The sequence below is a fragment of the Bactrocera dorsalis genome, chromosome 1 (genome assembly GCF_023373825.1).
Source record: "Bactrocera dorsalis isolate Fly_Bdor chromosome 1, ASM2337382v1, whole genome shotgun sequence".
In the NCBI taxonomy this organism is placed as follows: domain Eukaryota; kingdom Metazoa; phylum Arthropoda; class Insecta; order Diptera; family Tephritidae; genus Bactrocera; species Bactrocera dorsalis.
In genome coordinates, this window is record NC_064303.1 from 43,981,469 (window position 1) to 44,000,792 (window position 19,324).

Sequence of the window (19,324 nt, forward strand, 5' to 3'; positions counted from 1 at the left end):
CTTAATTCGTTCAGTTTCCAGTGCACAAATCAAGAAGCAATTAATATAACAGGATACAACTTTGCACGAATAATGTCTTTAGTGTGTGCCGCCTTATGACCAAAAATTGTTTAAGTCCAATAAAAACTGTTTAAGTACCTAGGTACCGGAAATTTAGACCCCGGTACCTATAGTTATCTTTTGATCGAAAATGAGGGTCAAAGTGTGATATATACACTGCTGGTCTTAGGTTAGACGCACCAATGTTTTTTTTTAATAAATTGTTATATTTATAATCATGCTTGTTCTTATTATCCAAAATGCTTTTCTTGTCGAAGTTCGCATCTTGTCCAAAAAATATTTGCTCATAGTTGGTTGATTTGCGAAAAAATAACTGTACATTCGAAGATTCCAGAAATGTCTATGGCAATCACGTGCGCTTGAGATTGGTCATTGAAATAGACGCACTTTATATTTCTTTGTCTTGCGTAAACAAGTGCACTTTTTGTTATTAAGAAAGTACTAAAAATAAGCAAATAAATTGTTTTCGAGCTATATTTAAAGTAATAATGGGAAAAGCTACTATTCTGAGCTTATTGGAACGTGAAAAAGTAGACTTTTTTCACTCCCAAGGGCTATCCAATCGAAACATCGCCAAACAGATAAAAACGCAGCTCCAGAACCGTTGATAGATATTAAAAGGATCCAGAAGAATATGGAAAAAACTTTAAAGGAAAACAGAAAGCGCTGTCTGAACAATCAGTACGCAAAATTGTTAGAATTGCTTCAAATTCGACTAAGTCTGCAGCTAAGATTAAGGAACTAGCCGGAGTAAAAGCAAGCCTTTCAACTGTTCAGCGTACAATTAGAAATGCAAAACACCTAAAGCGTTTAAAAATCAAGAAAAAACCACCTCTGAATGAACTACGCAAAGAAAAACGTCTTCGATTCGCGAAAGAATACATGACATGGACTGTTCAATCTGGCACGCGACTTAATGATTGGCGTTCAGTGGTCTTTACTGATGAAAAACGTTTTAATTTAGATGGCCCTGATGGCTTTCAATACTATTATCATGATTTGCGGAAAGATGAGTTATATTTAAGTCGCCACCATAGCCGAGAAGGTGGTGTCATGGTGTGGGGTGCCATCACGTTTTATGGAACGATTGACTTGGTTTTTATCGATCAGAAGATGAACGGCGCTCGCTTCAAAACATTATTGGAGTCCGTATTTCTACAATTAAGAGATCTCTTTGGACCAATTCCTTGGATTTTTCAACAAGACAATGCTCCCATTCATAACGCCCGGGTAGTAAAGTCGTTTATTTCGAGTCAAAACGTTAATGTCATGACCTGGCCACCATATTCTCCAGATCTGAACATAATTGAAAATGTTTGGGGCTGGCTAACACGGAAGGTATGCGAAGGAGGAAAGCAATACGGAGATAAGGAAACATTAACTGCAGAGAGATGCTTGGAGGGAAATTTCCTTGAGCTACATAGATTCTCTGTATCATTCTATGAATGACCGGATATATGAAGTTATTACCAACAAAGGAGGAAGTACTCATTACTGAAATTATTATTTCTTTATTTCTAATAAACCAAATAGTTATAGGAACTAAAAATTTAAGTTAAAAAAAAATTTATTTTCTTATAAAAAATTTAAAAGCGTATATGCGTCTATTCTAATGACCAAGAAAAAGGCACCTTTTTTTGAGTTACTTTAAGAAAATGTTTGAAAAACACAATTTTGTTAAACGTGAATAAATATTTGAATACTATATTTATATTATCATTAATTTATCCATGTTTTTGCATTTCAACTTTTTTTCAATCATCATTAAAATAATAAATATTTAAACAATTGTAATGCAATTAAACGTGCGTCTAACCTATTGACCAGCAGTGTACATATAACTGAAAGTAAGAGATAATCCTTCTCTTATAATGGTATGTTTCTATGTCAAAAATGGGTTGAATCGGACCAATACTTTCCTTTACCCCCAATACTTAATATAAAGATTTTCGAACTTCGGTGTGACTTTGTATTGCATACTTATATCGGGCAAAATGTGAGTTTCCCAATGAAAATATCAGAGCATGTTTTATTCATAACAGAGTATCTTTGTGCCTAAAATAAATAAAATAGAACAAAAACTCGGGTTAACTCCTATATACTCGCAACTAATATCAGTACTTACTCTAATTGATTGGTTTTACACCTTAAAGTATTTCCTTGGCTTTGATTCTTGCAAGTTGCAAGAGTATAAAATGTTCGGTTGCACCCGAACTTAGCCCGTCCTTACTTGTTTTATTTTAATGGTCTTTAAATTAATGCTGGATATTATTTTAAAATGGAATTAATGCAATATAAACCAGTTTCCCGATTTGAGGTGCTTAGAATGTCCATAAGATATTCTAGAATATTATGTCATGCAATTAAAAATTTCGAGTCGAAGTTTAGTTTTCATTTGAAAGTCTTTTAGAGTATTCAATACAATGACTAAAGGAATTGCCCTGATTTTATTTAGTTACTATTGTTCTGTATTGGATATCTAGGTACGTTCATCACAACTGGAATTAATGATCCAGTGGTTTTCCGTAAGTGGTCTAATGCTTAAAATTAAATTTGCCTGACAATACTACTTTTTGGAAGTTGCGATCATTACTTTTATTAGACAATTTGGACCATCAGATTGTATAGAGAATGTGCTACCAATAAGTATATCTTATAACATCTTATAAATTTATCAACATTTTTAGAATATAAATTTAGAAAATATGGCAAATGTATTATAAACAAGTTAGGAAGGGCTAAGTTCGGGTGTAACATTTCATGCAAGGATTAAAGCCAAGTAAGTATTTTCAGGTACATTCGGCTTGTTAATTATATGGGGGCTGGGGAGAGTTTTCACTCTAAGCACATATACGCGCCATTATAACAAAACCACGCTCTTTCAATTTTGTTAAGATAACTCACATATTGGCCGATTTATGCGGTATAAAGTCACTTGGATGCTCGATTTTATATTAGGGATATGCTAAGGGAAGTATTGACCCGATGAAACCCATTTGTAGCTTACAGATATACTAATATAAGGAAAGTATTTTCTTTGAATTTCAATTACATATATATTTCACACATTAACCGATATTTTCGGTAAAAAGTCAACTATAAACACAGGGTCCACATATTCAGTACCTAGTTAAACAGTTTTGGTTCGATTTACGCAATTCTTAGGCATAAGGGAACATACCTCAAATGCAAATTAGTGCAAATGTTCATGAAAAATTCTAAGAGAATTTAAAATTTATATTATATGGGAAGTAGGCGGGGATGCCCAATTAAGGCCTTTCTTGCACTGTTACATACATATGTTACCAAAATGTAATGTGTCTGCCGTATTTAGTTATTGATTTATCGCGCTTTTAGCAGTTTACAACAGTACGTATAAGGGCCATGTCCACTTTTAAAAATTTTTTTCCCCACAGTATGGTACTTTATACGTTTTCGGTTAATGGCGTTTTGTGGGCGTGGCAGTGATCCGATTACACCTATCTACGGACTCATCCTTACTTTTTCACCAAGGAATGCGGATTCCAAGTTTCATTAAGATATCTCAATTTTTACTCACGGACACACAGTCATCCGGTTTACAACCCGTGTCATCATCCTGATATATAACTCTATATCTATCTTGATTAGTGTTAAAAGATACATACAACCGTTATGTGAACACAGCATTTTAAGCTGGTAGAGGAAAATATTCAATATCTAACAGAACCCTAACATTTACATAACCCATGACGCAGAAGAGATAATAGGAGCTGCTTAGATAATAGTATTCGATTTTTTATAAAAAATCAAAGCTTATTCAATTAGGAATTTTGATAAAAATTTTAAACAACACCAAATAGCAACAATCATAAAATAGATTACGGAGGTATTTATTACAAAAATTTAATTTTATTTGAATAGTTAACCGTGGCTAAAATAACTAGCCACCTAATTTACACTTTCAATATTTAAATACCTTTTGATAAGGTTTATACATTTAGTGAATACAGGGTTCCTGGAAAGTAAAAGAACTGATATGCTTCCGCCGCGACTGTACTTCGGATCTTGCGCGTACTGACTGGATTCGGTAAAGGGCGTTTCTAGCTATCGAAAGAGCGGCTGGTCAGTTGTTTCCGATTAACTGGAGAGTTACGACAAACATTTTCGCGCGACGTGTTTCTGTGAATGGTGCAAGCCGAAAATGCAGTGCTCGTTAGAGCAGGGGTACGCGATTAAATTCTGTGTGAAACTCGGTAAATCTGCGACAGGGACGTTTGATATGATCTAGCAGTATGTTTCGGTGGCACTAGGTTTTTTTGGAGGACCGGGAAGAGGTCGCTGATGAAGATCGTGCTGGAACACAGGTGACTCTTGCGCAAGTTGTGAACTCAAACCGTCGACTAAGTATTCGTTTAATTGCACAAATGTTAAATTTATGAAAATCTATGGTTTGTGACGGAACGGAAGGTGTGCGCGAAGATGGTCCCAAAAGTGCTCACTGACGACAAGAAATTGCGGCGAGTAGAAGTGTGCCAAGAAAATTTGAACATGTGAGAAAGTGACCGTCATATTTTGAATATATTTTTGTTTCCTTGCCTGAAAAGGCCGGTGAAAGGCAAGAGTTTTAAACGACAGAGGGGATCCAAGCAGCTTGCACCTTGGCTCTCAAGGCTATCTCAGAAAATGCATTCAGGCGTCACATTAGGCATTAAGGCGTCACATTAAATGCTTGAAAATCGCGTTGGCAGCGCTGCATCGGCGCAAAAGGAGCCTATTTTGAAAGTTTTTAAAGAATTGTAACGATTGGTTCAATACATTTTTTTAAATCGACTAAGTCTTATTACTTCCCGGACAAATCCTCTAAGGTAAACTTGGTATACAGATAAGTATGTCGACATTTTACTATATATGTTTAAAAATACATATGCAAAACAAACCTGTAGTATTTGGCTGGCCTCAAATGCTGTACCTGGTAGTAAAATAATCGGCGATGATACATGACCCGACTCCACGCATAGCATATTGGGAAATTCATCATCCCCAAAATCACTCATTTCCCTTGCTTGATCTATCCATGGGTTCCAAATAACTGCAATATAATTTAAATTATAATATATATTAACACTAGTTACTAAATAACCTTATATTAAGGCCAAATTGTACATTGAGGCAAATCAATAATTAATTACGTTTACTTAATGTTTTACGAGAGAAAAAAAATACATATTAATATACCTATTAATCACAGATATCAAATCCGTCTTTTTTAGACATTGTACATATATGTTAATGTATGCATCAGAAAGTAACTTGAACTCAATGACGCTTTTATCGTGTGAAATTTGAATTAATTAATTTGCACTATTGAAAAGTCCCCAGCCTGATACATAGAATTAAATCCATGATTTTTAATTAGACTTAACCTTCAAAAGGCGCGTGTATATATTTTATAGCTGTCGGAAAATTAGTTTGTGAATTACATACTTATATGATTTTGATTGAAGCAACTTTGAAAAAAAGCGAAAAAACAGTTGAAGCAAAAACTTGACTTTATGTATATTTTGTGGATACTGCCACAGGGAAAATCAAAGATTAGTAAATGAGCATCGAAAACGGTGAACGTAGTGGACATCCAAAAGAGGTTGTTACCATCGAAAACATCAAAAAACAACAGCGACTATTACATAGCATTATTGGACATTTTGAAGAGTGAAATCACTAAAAAACGAACGCATTTGAAAAAAAGAATGCATGGTTTACCCATTTTTGTGAAAACAATGGCAAAAATCATTTAATTGGGCTTCGAATTGCTTTCACATCGGCCGTATTCTTCAGATTTATCCCCCAGCGACTATTTCCTATTCTCAGATCTCAAAAAAATGCTTGCTGGGAAGAAATTTTTGTCGAAAGAAGGGATGATCGCCGAAACTAAACCCTATTTTGAAGCAAAAGAAAAATTATACTACAACAATATATTTTGAATTTAAAAAAATGGTATCGAAAGTTGGAGTGGCGCTATAATCAGTGTATCAACCTTGAAAGAAGCTATGTTGAAAAAAATAAACGAATGAAATGAAAAATGTGTTTTCAACATGCTTAAATTGCAATGCTATGGAAAAGATTGTCTTTATAGCCAAGCTATAATGCAATAAGTCCAATATGTATATATATATATACGGTGGTCCTCCATTACAACGAACTTTCGAAATATAAAATTTTTGCTGTAACCATTGGAAAACAACTTATATTTTCCAGTGACTTACTTTAGCAATCTAAAGGGAGTGGAACAATTTTATTATATTTAATTTAGTATAATGTATGTACAAGAAAGCAGTTAAAAAGCAAACGAAGTGAAAAATGTGTGAAGTACAAAAAGAGTGTTGCATGAATATGTGCAATGTATACAGGCATGTATTTCAACAAGTCTCCTCAACGAGCATATTCTTACAAGTCAAAAAATTAAATAATTTTTTAAATCAAACCTAATATCTTAGTAAACTTGTCATGACTATTCTTGTTTAAATCCTTAGTTGACGTGTCAGTAATACATAGGCTGCTATATATATTTCTGGACTAGGCAACACTAAGTGTTGCCAGGTGCAATCTGACATTTCCATTGGAAAGTTTGACATTTTTTAGCATAACATCACTCAGAACGTTTTGTCATTTAATCGTGAATTGTTTTATTTACAGGGAATTAAAAAATTCAAATGCCAAAAAATGGAATTAACTCGTGAACATTTTCGTGCGATCATTTTTCACAACTTTTGACGTGGATTATCATGACAAGAGTGCATCGATGAACTAAAATCTTTGTATGGCTATGAAGCACCATCCTATAGCACTGTGAAAAACTGTTACAACGAATTCAATCGTGGCCGACGTTCGCTCAAAGACGAATTCCGTGAAGGTCGTCAAAAAACAGCCGTTGTGCCAGAAAACATCGATGCTGTACGTGAACTGATAATGCAAGACCGTCATGTAACATACCTTCAGATAGATGCATGCCTACGCATTTCTCCCACCAGCATACATTTGATATTGCATGAACACCTGGCCGTAAAAAAGGTTTGTTCTCGTTGGATCTCACACAATTTGACAATCGCTCAAAAAAGGCTCGTGTGGATTGGTGTAAAGAAATGCTGAAAAAATACGATCGCGGTGCTTCAAAAGACGTTTATAAGATCGTCACAGGTGACGAATCATGGATCAATGCGTATGAGCCCGAAACAAAACAGCAATCGACCGTGTGGGTCTTCCAAGACGAGCCAAATCCAACGAAAAAAAAAAACATTTTCGTTGATAAATATTCCTATTTTCATTATTAGGCCAGAAATATATATAGCAGCCCTCGTATTAGGAGTCCAACAGTATTATAAATCAATATCGTCTTACTCTTCGAATGATAAACGGAATCTTTTACGAGATGCATCGGACTCAAGTAATCGGCATTCACTACTATCACCTTTGGACACCGAAATTTCATTCCTGTTAATAGCTCTTTCACATAAACTGCTCTTTTGCTGCTCAGGGCTACAGTCGGCTGCTTCTTTGATTCATATGGGAATGTGCGGAAGAGTAGTTCAAAACTCCAATAAAATCTGCTTCATTACCCACCAATTTCCCCCCAAGCGAATAAGCGCATTCAAGCAGAAGTTATTCAGAGGTGTTGTGGAATCCAAGACAGAATTGCAAACCAATTCTGATTTTAAATGGTGTCCCAGAATCTGATTGGATTTTCGTCTTTTCGAACATACGCAAAACCAATATTCGAACCAGCGGTTTACTAATGTGACAAAACTTGCAAATGAATACATTTGGAATACTATTGGAATATTATATTAAAGTTTTTAATAAGTTCCGCATTAAAGGAAGATTTTAAGAGATAACATTTATCGAATGAATAAAGACGAATTTGGGTATTAAATTACGTTTATTACGTTTTGTAAATCCTCTTTAAGGGGGGAGCCGGCTTTAGAAGCTTTAAAAAATTGAATTGTTCTTTGCTTAAATTTCTTTAAAAATTATCTGAGAATATTACCCCAAAGTTATAGATGGGAACTGGGAACTCGAAATATTGTCGAAGCTAGCGAAAACTTTGACGCGCGATTTCTCGGTTTTTCAGTTTTACGATTTTTCTTAATTGGCGAGCAGCATAAAAAAACTAAACCTCGTATGAAATTTGGACAAAGTTTATTATCGTTGACATTAAATTATCTTCTATTTAAACTGAAATATACTAAGAAAAGTTAAATTTGAACATATGTTTAAACAACATAAAGTAACATTTTTTTAGTCAAACACCAATTTTTTTTCAAATTTTTAAAAATTTTAGATTTTTAGACTTTTTTGAAATTTTCCTAGTTTAACTTGAACATACGTGTTTTATAAATATGAATATTTTTAAATTTTTTGTTTCCCTTAGAAATTGTGTCCTGCATACTGCCCGCCGTCCGACAAATGCACCTACGAGATGCATCGGGTAATTTCTTCCCTAAGACAGAATATCAAAGATTTCGTATTCAAAATATTTTCGGGTGATGTTAAAATATATAACTATAAGCCCTAGACATTTCGCTTTAATCAACTATTTCCTTCCATCCCAAAAAAAAGCAGGTTCCTCCCTTAAATATCCGCATTTTTTCCAAAAGTCAATAATTAAGACTTTTCGTGTTTTATACTTATGTTTTGTCGTATAGAAATAAAGATACATCAATTCGTAACAATAAAATAACTTGATTTCTTAACTAACATTTCAAATCTGTGTGCGACTATCTTCTTGATTTGTTTCTAACAGCAAAACCGATAAATTGGTTTCCGTGACACCCAAACCCGAAACAAATTCTGTTTCGAATATCAAACGAATAATGTCTGAATTCATGACACCTACTGCTTTTTTTGATCGGTTTCAATTCTGATTCCGACAACTATCAGATTCCACAACACCGCTGATTGTCTTACCCCAATTAGCAAGCATGCTTCCGAGCTATCACACAAATAGCAAGAATTGGAAAAAGGTTTCGCACCTTAAGTTAGCAGATCTCTACTGCAACTGCAGCGACCAAATCTTCTTCTTTACTGGTGTAGACACCGCTTACGCGATTATGGCCGAGTTAACAACAGCGCAAGTTAAGGAACGTATTCCTTATAATAGTAACAAACATCAATACACCCTTTTCAGTAAACAGAATGCATCAAAACAACCTTGAGTTTGAATACCTTATCTTTAAACCAATCAAACTAAACAAACGATATACTATGTATGTAAACAAACCTAGACATGTAAGAACCATGTAATAAGTTAGTCTTAAGAGTAAAAAATAAAAATATGTTCTTTTGACTAATTTTTACTTTTGGCAAAAATTAACTAAACAGGGGTGGTAAATTAATTTGCTATCCAAAAAGCCAGATTTTATTCCGAAAGGAATAAATCAAAAAAAAGTCCACAGAAAGTAGGACTTCCATCACGAAATGCCTGGGAAAATTTCAGAAACAAATGGCAATGGATATACATACGTATAAATCCTGTAACAGCGAACAATACTTCCAGGATGAATCAATAGCAAATCCTACGCTGAACTATGTCAATGTCGCCGTATATCTCATACAGGCCATCGTTGCATCGAATGTGATATTCGCCGTGACCAACGCGTAAAGGATAATAAATCTCTCGCAGAACTTTTCTCTCGAAAACTCTTAACATTGACTCATCAGATGTTGTCATCGTCCAAGCCTCTGCACCATATAGCAGGACGGGAATTATGAGTGACTTATAGAGTTTGGCTTTTGTTCATCAAGAGAGAACTTCACTTCTCAATTTCCGAAGTAGTACCTGTTGGCTAGAGTTATTCTGTGTTGGATTTCGAGACTGACATTGTTGTTGCTGTTAATACTGGTTCCAAGATAGACGAAATTATCTACAACTTCAAAGTTATGACAGTCAACAGTGACGTGAAAGCCTAGTCGCGAGTGCGACGACTGTTTGTTTGATGACAGGAGATATTTCGTCTTGCCCTCGTTCATTGCCAGACTCTTTTGCTTTGCTGCCTTTTTCATTCTGGAGAAAGCAGAACTAACGGCGCGGTTGTAAGACTAATGATATCAATATCATCAGCATACGCCAGCAGTTGTACACTCTTGTTGAAGATGGTACCTTCTCTGTTTAATTCTACAGCTCGAATTATTTTCTCCAGAAGTAGGTTGAAGAAGTCACACAAGGGGGAGCCGCCTTGTGTGAAACCTCGTTTGGTATGAAATGGCTCGGAGAGGTCCTTCTCGATCCTGATGGAGCTTTTGGTGTTGCCCCACGTCAATTTACACAGTCGTATTAGTTTTGCGGGGATATCAAATTCAGATATCGCGGCATAAAGGGAGCTCTTTTTCGTGTTCTCAAAAGCAGCGTTGACATCGACGAAGAGGTGGTGTGTCTCGATTCTCTTTTCACGGGTCTTTTCCAAGATTTGGCGCATGGTGAATATCTGGTCGGTTTTTAATTTTCAGGTCTAAAGCCACACTGATAAGGTCCAGTCAGTTTATTGACGGTGGGCTTTAATCTTTCACACAATACGCTCGATAGAACCTTATATGCGATGTTTAGGAGGTTGTGGGGTTTCCCTTTTTGTGGATTGGGCACAGCACATTTAAATTCCAATCGTCGGGTATGCTTTCGTCCGGTCAGATTTAACATAGAAGCTATAATTTCTTCACCGCCGTGTTTGAATAGCTCGGCCGGCAATCCATCGGCCCTTGCCGCTTTGTTGTTCTTCAGACGAGTAATTGCTATTCGAACTTCTTCATGGTCGAGCAGTGGAACATCTGCTCCATCGTCATCGATTGGGGAATCGAGTTCGCCTTCTTCTGGCGTTATGCTTTCACTGCCATTCAGCAGGCTGGAGAAGTGTTCGTTTCATAATTTTGCTCTGGACATCAGTCACTATATCATTTCGGCCTCTCTTATTTCTGTCTGCAAAAGCATCTCGCTTCCCTCTTCTACTCTCGGTATCTGTCCCATTCCCCACATAGTGTGCTCGATCGTAACGTTGCTAGGTAGACAGTCTGTTTTCTCTACGCTGCGACGCGGCACTACTCATCATACCAGCTGTTTTTTTGCGCATTCCGAAAACCAATGGTTTCGGTTGCAGCTGTACGTAAGGAGTTTGAAATTCTGCCCCACAGTTCTGTTATAAAGAGTTGTTGACAAATGCTCTCAGAGAGCAGGAGTGCAAGTGGAGAAGAAAATTCTTATTCCTTTTGCCTTATTCGTCATCAAAAGGGTATCTAATCCCAACCCTGTAAAGGGGATGTTTCGCCTTCTCAGTTTAGCTCGGCATCAAAGGATACCCACAGGATACTTGGTCAAAGACTGGAAGTCGTGAGCTGCTTGAGCCATATGTAAAGTAATCGTTTTTGGCCACTCCCAAGTGAAAGAGAACTTTCCTCACCTGCGCGAACTTCTACACATGACACAATATTCTCATAACTGCGCAACATGTCCTGAATGTGGATCGTTGTTTCCTTACGCAAGGTTACACACTGAGTGCCAAATGTCTCGCCATGTACATGTAATAATAGGTATATCATTACAAGTTACTTGATGTCCCGCATCTAGTGAAGTAGTGATCGGTCGACAGTTTTCCATACGAATAGCTTAACAACTTCTGTATATACAAGGTCCATTCCAAATTAAACAAGACTTTTTGAATCTAGAGCCCCCTGGCGGCGCCATTTATATGTCGAGTGATGCGTTAGAATCTGCTATCTTTATCGATTGTCCAGTGACATTTCATTGATTGAAAGTGAAGTTATTGCGTTTTAAGTGTCAGTATGTTTGTGTTATCGGTGCGAAAATGAGCTTCAAACAAAGTGTCAACATTAAATAACATAAATGACGATCAACATGTGGGCCAATCAAAATCCGTGATCACCGAAAATTTCATCGAAACTGTGATTGAATTTAGCAAAAGTCATCATTAAAATGGAATTGAACATCTCCAAAACATCGATTTATCGCATTTTGACCGAACATTTGGGCTTACGAAAGGTGTGTGCACGGTTTGCCCCACACAAATTGACTGACGACCAAAAATTTCTCAGAATTCAATATTCGAAGGACATCATTAACCGATTATTTGACCAAAAAGTCGTAGAGGCCATTCAAAAGGCTTGCACCGGCATACTGGTGGCCATACCGGCCAACGAGCTAAAAAACTCGTTCGACATGCTTTAGGAACGTGCGAAAAGCTGTATTGAAGCAGAAGAAGACTATCTTGTATAAAATAAATTGAAAAAACCATTTGTTCCGTTTTTTTATAAGTCCTGTTTACTTTGGAACGCACCTTGTATATCGATTTCCATGCTCAAAAAATATTTTACTGCTACCTTGTCAACTATTTTAACTTCCTTCGAAATATCCTTATTTATTTGTTGCATTTGTTTATGATCGGAACAGACTATAAACAGAGCATCGACATAGACTATGATAATATTGATGTGACCTTCATAGAGCTTTAGATCAGAGAACATAAAAAAATGAGAAGGAGCCGGTTCGACAGCGAACATTTGTAAAATTTAAACCGGGGAATTTACCTCACAACAATGAAATTGACCTCATGAAATAGTAACTTTGTGTTGATTTTAACAGAAAATAATCTCTATAATTACAGCTTTGTTAGCATGATTAAACAGTGAATATTGGTGACTTATGGAGGAATATTTGTGCCTTGCGATTTCTAATCTTCTTATAAATTTTTATAATTTTTTATTTTTTACTGATTCATTAGGGATTAAAACAGTAATAGTTGAAAAATAATTTGATATATTTCCTTAGATAAATTATGCCACTATGAGGGAATCAAACGAGCATAGAATCGCGTTTTGCATTTCCATGTCTATACGCAATAAACAATTTTGATTTTCCGTTGTTAACATTTTTTTCTCAACCAGGGGATTGTGTGAATATATAATATACAAATATAATATTGTTCCAAAAGTAGTATTAAGTTGTATTTGTATTCCTATATGCATCCCTTATTATGAACAATAGCTGTAGGTATATGGAATAGCATTTGTCTTGTTGTAGACATCTGGCGCTGCGGCTGTCTGCTTGTCGAAACAATAGACATCTGGCGCCGCACTGTCTGCTTGTCTACTTAAACAATTGCTGAGTCTGGCGCCACGGCTGTTTGCTTGTCTAAGCGGTGGCTGCGTTTGGCGCCGTATAGCATTATGTTCTGGTAATTTCCAGACGCAATATTCTAGAAGGACACGTCGGCATCAGCGAGAAGTGCGTGGCTATATAAGCCGTGGCAGCGCCCACGTAATCAACCAGTGCTAAGAGTAAACTGATATAGTGTAGACGAGTTGTAAAATAAAGAGATTTTGTTGAAGTGAATTAAACGGCTTTTGGTTTTATTTGTCAATCCAGAGATTCGCACCTAGTAAAGTAAAACTAGCAAGGAGTAAATACGTAACAATTGGTGTCAGAAGTGGGATTGTCAAATAATCCAAATTCAAGATGGTTAAATTCGGAGAATTGAGAATTCAGCATTTGAAAAAGGAACTGGAGGAGCGTAAATTGCCGTTAAGCGGGCAAAAGGCGGATCTGCAGGCACGATTACGTGAAGCAATGGAAGCGGATGGAATTAACGAGGACGAGTTCGAATTTGATGGGCCAGAAACTTCTACAAAGGTAGAAGAAAAAGTAGAAGAACAATGAACATCATCGAGTGTGGACATGAACATGCTGTTAGTGGCTATACAGAAAATAGCTGAAAATACAGAAAATGCAGTGCAAACAGGAAATCGTCTGGCACAGCAAATAGCTGAAAATGCAGAAAAGGCAGTGCAAACAGAAAATCGTCTGGCACAGTAAATAGCCGAGAATGCAGTGCTAACAGAAAATCGTCTGGCACAGCAAATAGCAGAAAATACATCACAGGTAAAGTCTTGCCTTACACAACAAATGACTGAAAATAATACGCAGTTAGAAAAGCGTTTGGCACAACAGATTACAGAAAATAATACACAAGTGCAAGAGAAATTTTCAAAATTTGAAGATGAATTAAGCACTTTAAAAAATGACGAAGAAAATTTGAAATCAGAAGTTCTTCAATTAAGTAATCGTGTGCGAGAACTGCAACTACATGGCCCTGCACCATCAAAAAATAATCAAAGATTGAAGGCACCCACATTCGATGGAAGTATTCCATTTCAAATTTTCAAACTTCAGTTTGAAAAGACAGCAATGGCCAATAACTGGAATGCAGCGGACAAAGTGGCGTCCTTGTTTGTATCATTGAAAGGACCTACGGCAGAAATCCTTCAGACTATTCCAGACTGTGCACGGGACAACTATGAGGCATTGATGAGTGCGATAGAAAGACGATATGGTAGTGAGCACCGGAAACAAATATACCAGATCGAACTGCAAAATAGGGTTCAGAAGATGAACGAGTCATTGCAAGAGTTCGCAACTGAAATTGAACGACTGGCTCATTTGGCAAATGCAGATGCACCTGTGGATTACATTGAGAGGGTAAAAATTCAATGTTTCATAAATGGAATTCGTGATGTGGACACCAAACGCGCCACATATGCATTGCTAAAAAGAACGTTTGCTGAAACGGTTTCGCACGCCCTCACACAGGAAACAGCTTCCCTACTAAGTAAACCTACACACAAAGTACAAAGGGTTGAAATGGAACAACCGGCGCTGATGGAAGAAATATTGAAGACTCTCAAGACAATTGCTGCACCGCGAGTAAATACAACAGGAAGATGTTTCAACTATGGAAAAGCGGGTCACTTTGCCCGAAATTGCAATATAAAAGTAAACCCATCAAAACGGAAACAACCACAGAATTACGACTTCGAAACGGAACATCGAAAGGGGATTCACCACAAAAATGCGGATGCATTATCACGTCGCCCTTGTCCACCGGAATGTAAACATTGCTCCAAATCAGAAGGAAAAGAAGGTATAATCGACGTGCGATTACTGAATATAGAACCTGAAGATGATTGGACTCCTCACCGCATCAGAATCAATCAGCTGGAGGACCCTGATCTTGCAAAGCTGGTAATGGCCAAAGAAAATGGGGTACGACCACCAAAGGAACAAATAAGTAGCGAGAGTCCAACTGCAAAAGCATATTGGGCCCAATGGAACAGCATAAACCTCGTTAATGGATACCTTCATCGTACCTGGGAAAGCGAAGATGGCAAACAGTCTCGTCTGCTGATCATAGTACCGAAGTCCATGATCCCGAAAGTATTGAAAGAATATCACAATGGACCTAGTGGAGGGCACCTTGGAATTACAAAAACTATAGAGAAGATTAAACAACGGTTCTACTGGATCGGTTGTCGAGATTCCATAGCAGAATGGATAAGTAATTGCGTAGAGTGCATGGCAGCTAAAGGTCCTAAAGCCAAAAGTCGCGGTAGGCTACAACAGTACAACGTGGGATCACCATTTGAACGAGTCGCAATGGATGTTGCAGGTCCGTTCCCAACCAGTACGGCCGGAAACAAATATTTACTTGTTGTCATGGACTATTTCAGTAAATGGCCAGAAGTATATGCCTTACCAAACCAAGAAGCGAAGACAGTAGCCGAAGCGTTTGTAGAAAATTGGATAACAAGGTTCGGAGTGCCCGTCGAATTACACTCAGATCAAGGCAGGAATTTCGAATCTTCCATTTTCCAAGAAGTCTGTACATTATTGGGCATCCAGAAGACACGGACAACAGCGTTACATCCACAATCAGATGGAATGGTGGAGAGATTCAACCGAACGCTCGAAGAACATCTGCGGAAAATCGTTGATAAAGATCAACGGAATTGGGACAAATGCATCCAGATGTTCCTACTGGCGTATCGTTCAGCGAAGCACGAGACAACTGGTTACACGCCAGCAAAGATTATTTTTGGATCTGATCTGCGACTTCCTGCTGATCTTAAGTTTGGAACGAATCCTACAGCTGTAAGAAATGATGGAGAGTATTGCTCTGCCTTAAAGGAAACAATGAATGAATTGCATCTAATGGTAAGACAGCACACGCATCTGATGAGCAATAAGATGAAGGGCCGGTTCGATCAAACGGCAAATTCAAAAGATTTCGAAGAAGGTGATCTGGTCCTGTTGTACAATCCACTTCGAAGGAAAGGCTTGTCCCCGAAATTGCAGACAGCCTGGGAAGGACCCTATATGGTGATGAAACGACTTAATGATGTGGTATACCGCATACAAAGAAATGGAAAAGCACGATGTAAAATGAAAGTAGTACATTTGGAGAGGCTCGCCCCATTTGGTTCAAGAGGATTTGTGCCTAATCGGGACGATTAGGCTATAGTGGAGGGCAGTGTTACAAAAGTAGTATTAAGTTGTATTTGTATTCCTATATGCATCCCTTATTATGAACAATAGCTGTAGGTATATGGAATAGCATTTGTCTTGTTGTAGACATCTGGCGCCGCGGCTGTCTGCTTGTCGAAACAATAGACATCTGGCGCCGCACTGTCTGCTTGTCTTCTTAAACAATTGCTGAGTCTGGCGCCACGGCTGTCTGCTTGTCTAAGCGGTGGCTGCGTTTGGCGCCGCATAGCATTATGTTCTGGTAATTTCCAGACGCAATATTCTAGAAGGACACGTCGGCATCAGCGAGAAGTGCGTGGCTATATAAGCCGTGGCAGCGCCAACGTAATCAACCAGTGCTAAGAGTAAACTGATATAGTGTAGACGAGTTGTAAAATAAAGAGATTTTGTTGAAGTGAATTAAACGGCTTTTGGTTTTATTTGTCAATCCAGAGATTCGCACCTAGTAAAGTAAAACTAGCGAGAACATAAAACTTAACATAAGTAACGTTAAAAATTATAGTTGACGCTAACAATTACAGCTGACACTTATATTTGTCAACAGGAAGTAACATCCGCCACGAGCCGCTAAAGCTACAATTCCTAAGAATTATAATATATGGGACAGGTTGAATAAGGTTACTTTTTAGCTTAAGTATAAAATGTAAAATCAGTTACAATTTAATTTTTGAATAAAGAAGGTCATAGACTTTACAAAAAATTAAAAAATTATTTTTTTTGGTGCCGAAGTAAAAGGCCCGATAACTGGCGCCGGAGCGAAGTGAAGCCCGATAACGAGAAACATGAAAAAAATCTCGTTACCGAGCAAAGGGAGAAAAAGCCCGATAACGAGCGAAGACCAATCCGCGAAACTCTAATACGGATTACACTGGCTGCTACGTGGCACAAACAGAGTGAAAGGGTGCGCCCGAGTATAGAAGGAAAAGGACAACGCACCGTCACGGGCCATGGGAGGAAAACTGACATTTATATTTACGTAAGAAATAAGTTAAAATAATTTAAGTTTATAAGCAAGAATACATTAAAAAAGAGAAACAATTTTTGTGAAAATTAATATAAAGATTTAAGAAAAAAAGAAAGTGAGAAACACAGAAAACTATTAATTTAAAAATATATAAAAAATGTTAAGAAAAGAATGAGAACTTAAGAGAAGAAAAACTCAATCATTTTAGTTCAGAGGAATAAATTTTTTAAAGAAAATTCAAAGGATACCAAAGAGAATTCCCTTTTTAGTACACATATAATAAAAACGGGATTGGACAGACAATAATAAATCAAGAGACCCTCCAGAGAATTATAAACTACAAAGCTAAATAAAAAAGGGCTTGAAGAGCCAATAACTTTTAATTTTTAAAAGGCCTGAGATTCACCACCTAATGGGAGACCCTCCGGTTCTTATAACAGTAAAATAACTCTGCGACTTTCCTGTAAAAGGGACCCTCCAGAGATTAATAACATAAATAAAACGAAAGGTAAAAAATATTCTAAAGAAAATAAACCAAATCTAAATAACAATAAATAAAACAAAAAGTAAAAATATTCTAAAGAAAATAAACCAAATCTAAATAAAAAATATGTCTAACCCAAATAATTTGATAAGGCCACCAGTGTTAGGGAATACAGCTCGCGCTGCACCAGCAGGACCTTCCGTTTCCAGCAACCAAATTTCGCCCGAAGTGGCACATTTAGTTAAAAACATTGTAACTCAGATGTTACAGACGGACGCACAAGCCATAATAAAAAAATATTCTAAATAATGGTACGAACCAGAATATTACTGACCAAACAATATACGATTGATATTTATAAGAACAACATGAACGAAATGTACAAATTTCCCGACGTAGTGCGATCACTACGGGAATTTTCGTTGAACGTTTCGAAATTTACCTCCTGGGAGAAAAGGGTCGAGCGGATTCTGAGGATAAATGAACCCTCAAAAGGTATCCCACGATATTTTGGCATATTGAATGTAATTCGAAATAAAACCAAACATAGCACTAGAGTCGCAGACAAAAGAGACATTGGTATTTAGTATTAAATGACTTATCTCATACAGGGAAGACTAACAATTAATGATTTTTACCAAAAAGTTTATTCGCACCTACCCCTAATCCTTAACAAAATTGGATATATGTATAGAAGTAGGAGAAGAAGCAATTCACCTTTTAACTGAAAACTACCGTGCTAAAGCCCTTTCCTAGGCTTCCCGGCATCAGAGAACCAAAAAGCCTCCCAGAAGCTCTTCACCTTTGCCGGAAATTAGAAAATCAAACCTTCAGATCAAAACGCGCTAACAATCAGCATGACCATAGTAATTACCAACATCAATATCCTAGAAAACAATATCAACAACAGAAATTCCTTCCAAATTTTAACCTCAAACCAAATTTCATACCGAATTAGCTTTTATACCAAAACCAACTCAAATATATGTATAATTCTTACTACCAACAACGCTATCTCCAATATCCAGTAAATCAGCAACATGATTACAATAACCAAAATCCATTTAACCAACCACCAAATAATGCTCCTCCAAGACCACCAAAACCACCTCAACCAATGGATGTAGACGTTAGCTTAAGAACAAATGCTATTAATTACGCCAATAGATCAAATCCCAATCGACCATCCAATTTTTCAAACAAAAATGAACTGCAATCAAAAGTTCAAAGAAACTTTCACGTAAATTCAATCTTTTTACAGTGAACAAAATTACCAATACAACAATGATTCCCAAAACAACGAATATAACTACGACTTTTCCGATACAACAGAATCCGACGAAAAAGAACAATCGCTAGACTTGACAGATGTCAATTTTTAAGATTAAACAGCTCTTCGTTATCTTATTTTAACTGCAAAACGAAAAGTGGAGAAATATTAAAAATTCTAGTTGATACA

The 19,324-nt window shown here is 36.9% G+C and overlaps 1 protein-coding gene across 12 annotated transcripts in view; it reads right to left on the bottom strand.

Annotated features, from left to right (window-relative positions):
- The window catches only part of LOC105228281 (uncharacterized), a 253,501-nt gene that overhangs the window by 16,810 nt on the left and 217,367 nt on the right, over positions 1–19,324 (bottom strand). For all 12 annotated transcript variants that reach the window (XR_007421177.1, XR_007421176.1, XM_049446038.1 and 9 more), the window contains one exon: positions 4,980–5,131. Coding sequence is in view for 10 of the 12 variants with exons in the window: in XM_049446038.1 (XP_049301995.1) it covers positions 4,980–5,131 (152 nt within the window). In the remaining 2 variants the exon portion in view is untranslated. The remainder of the gene's footprint in view (positions 1–4,979; positions 5,132–19,324) is intronic.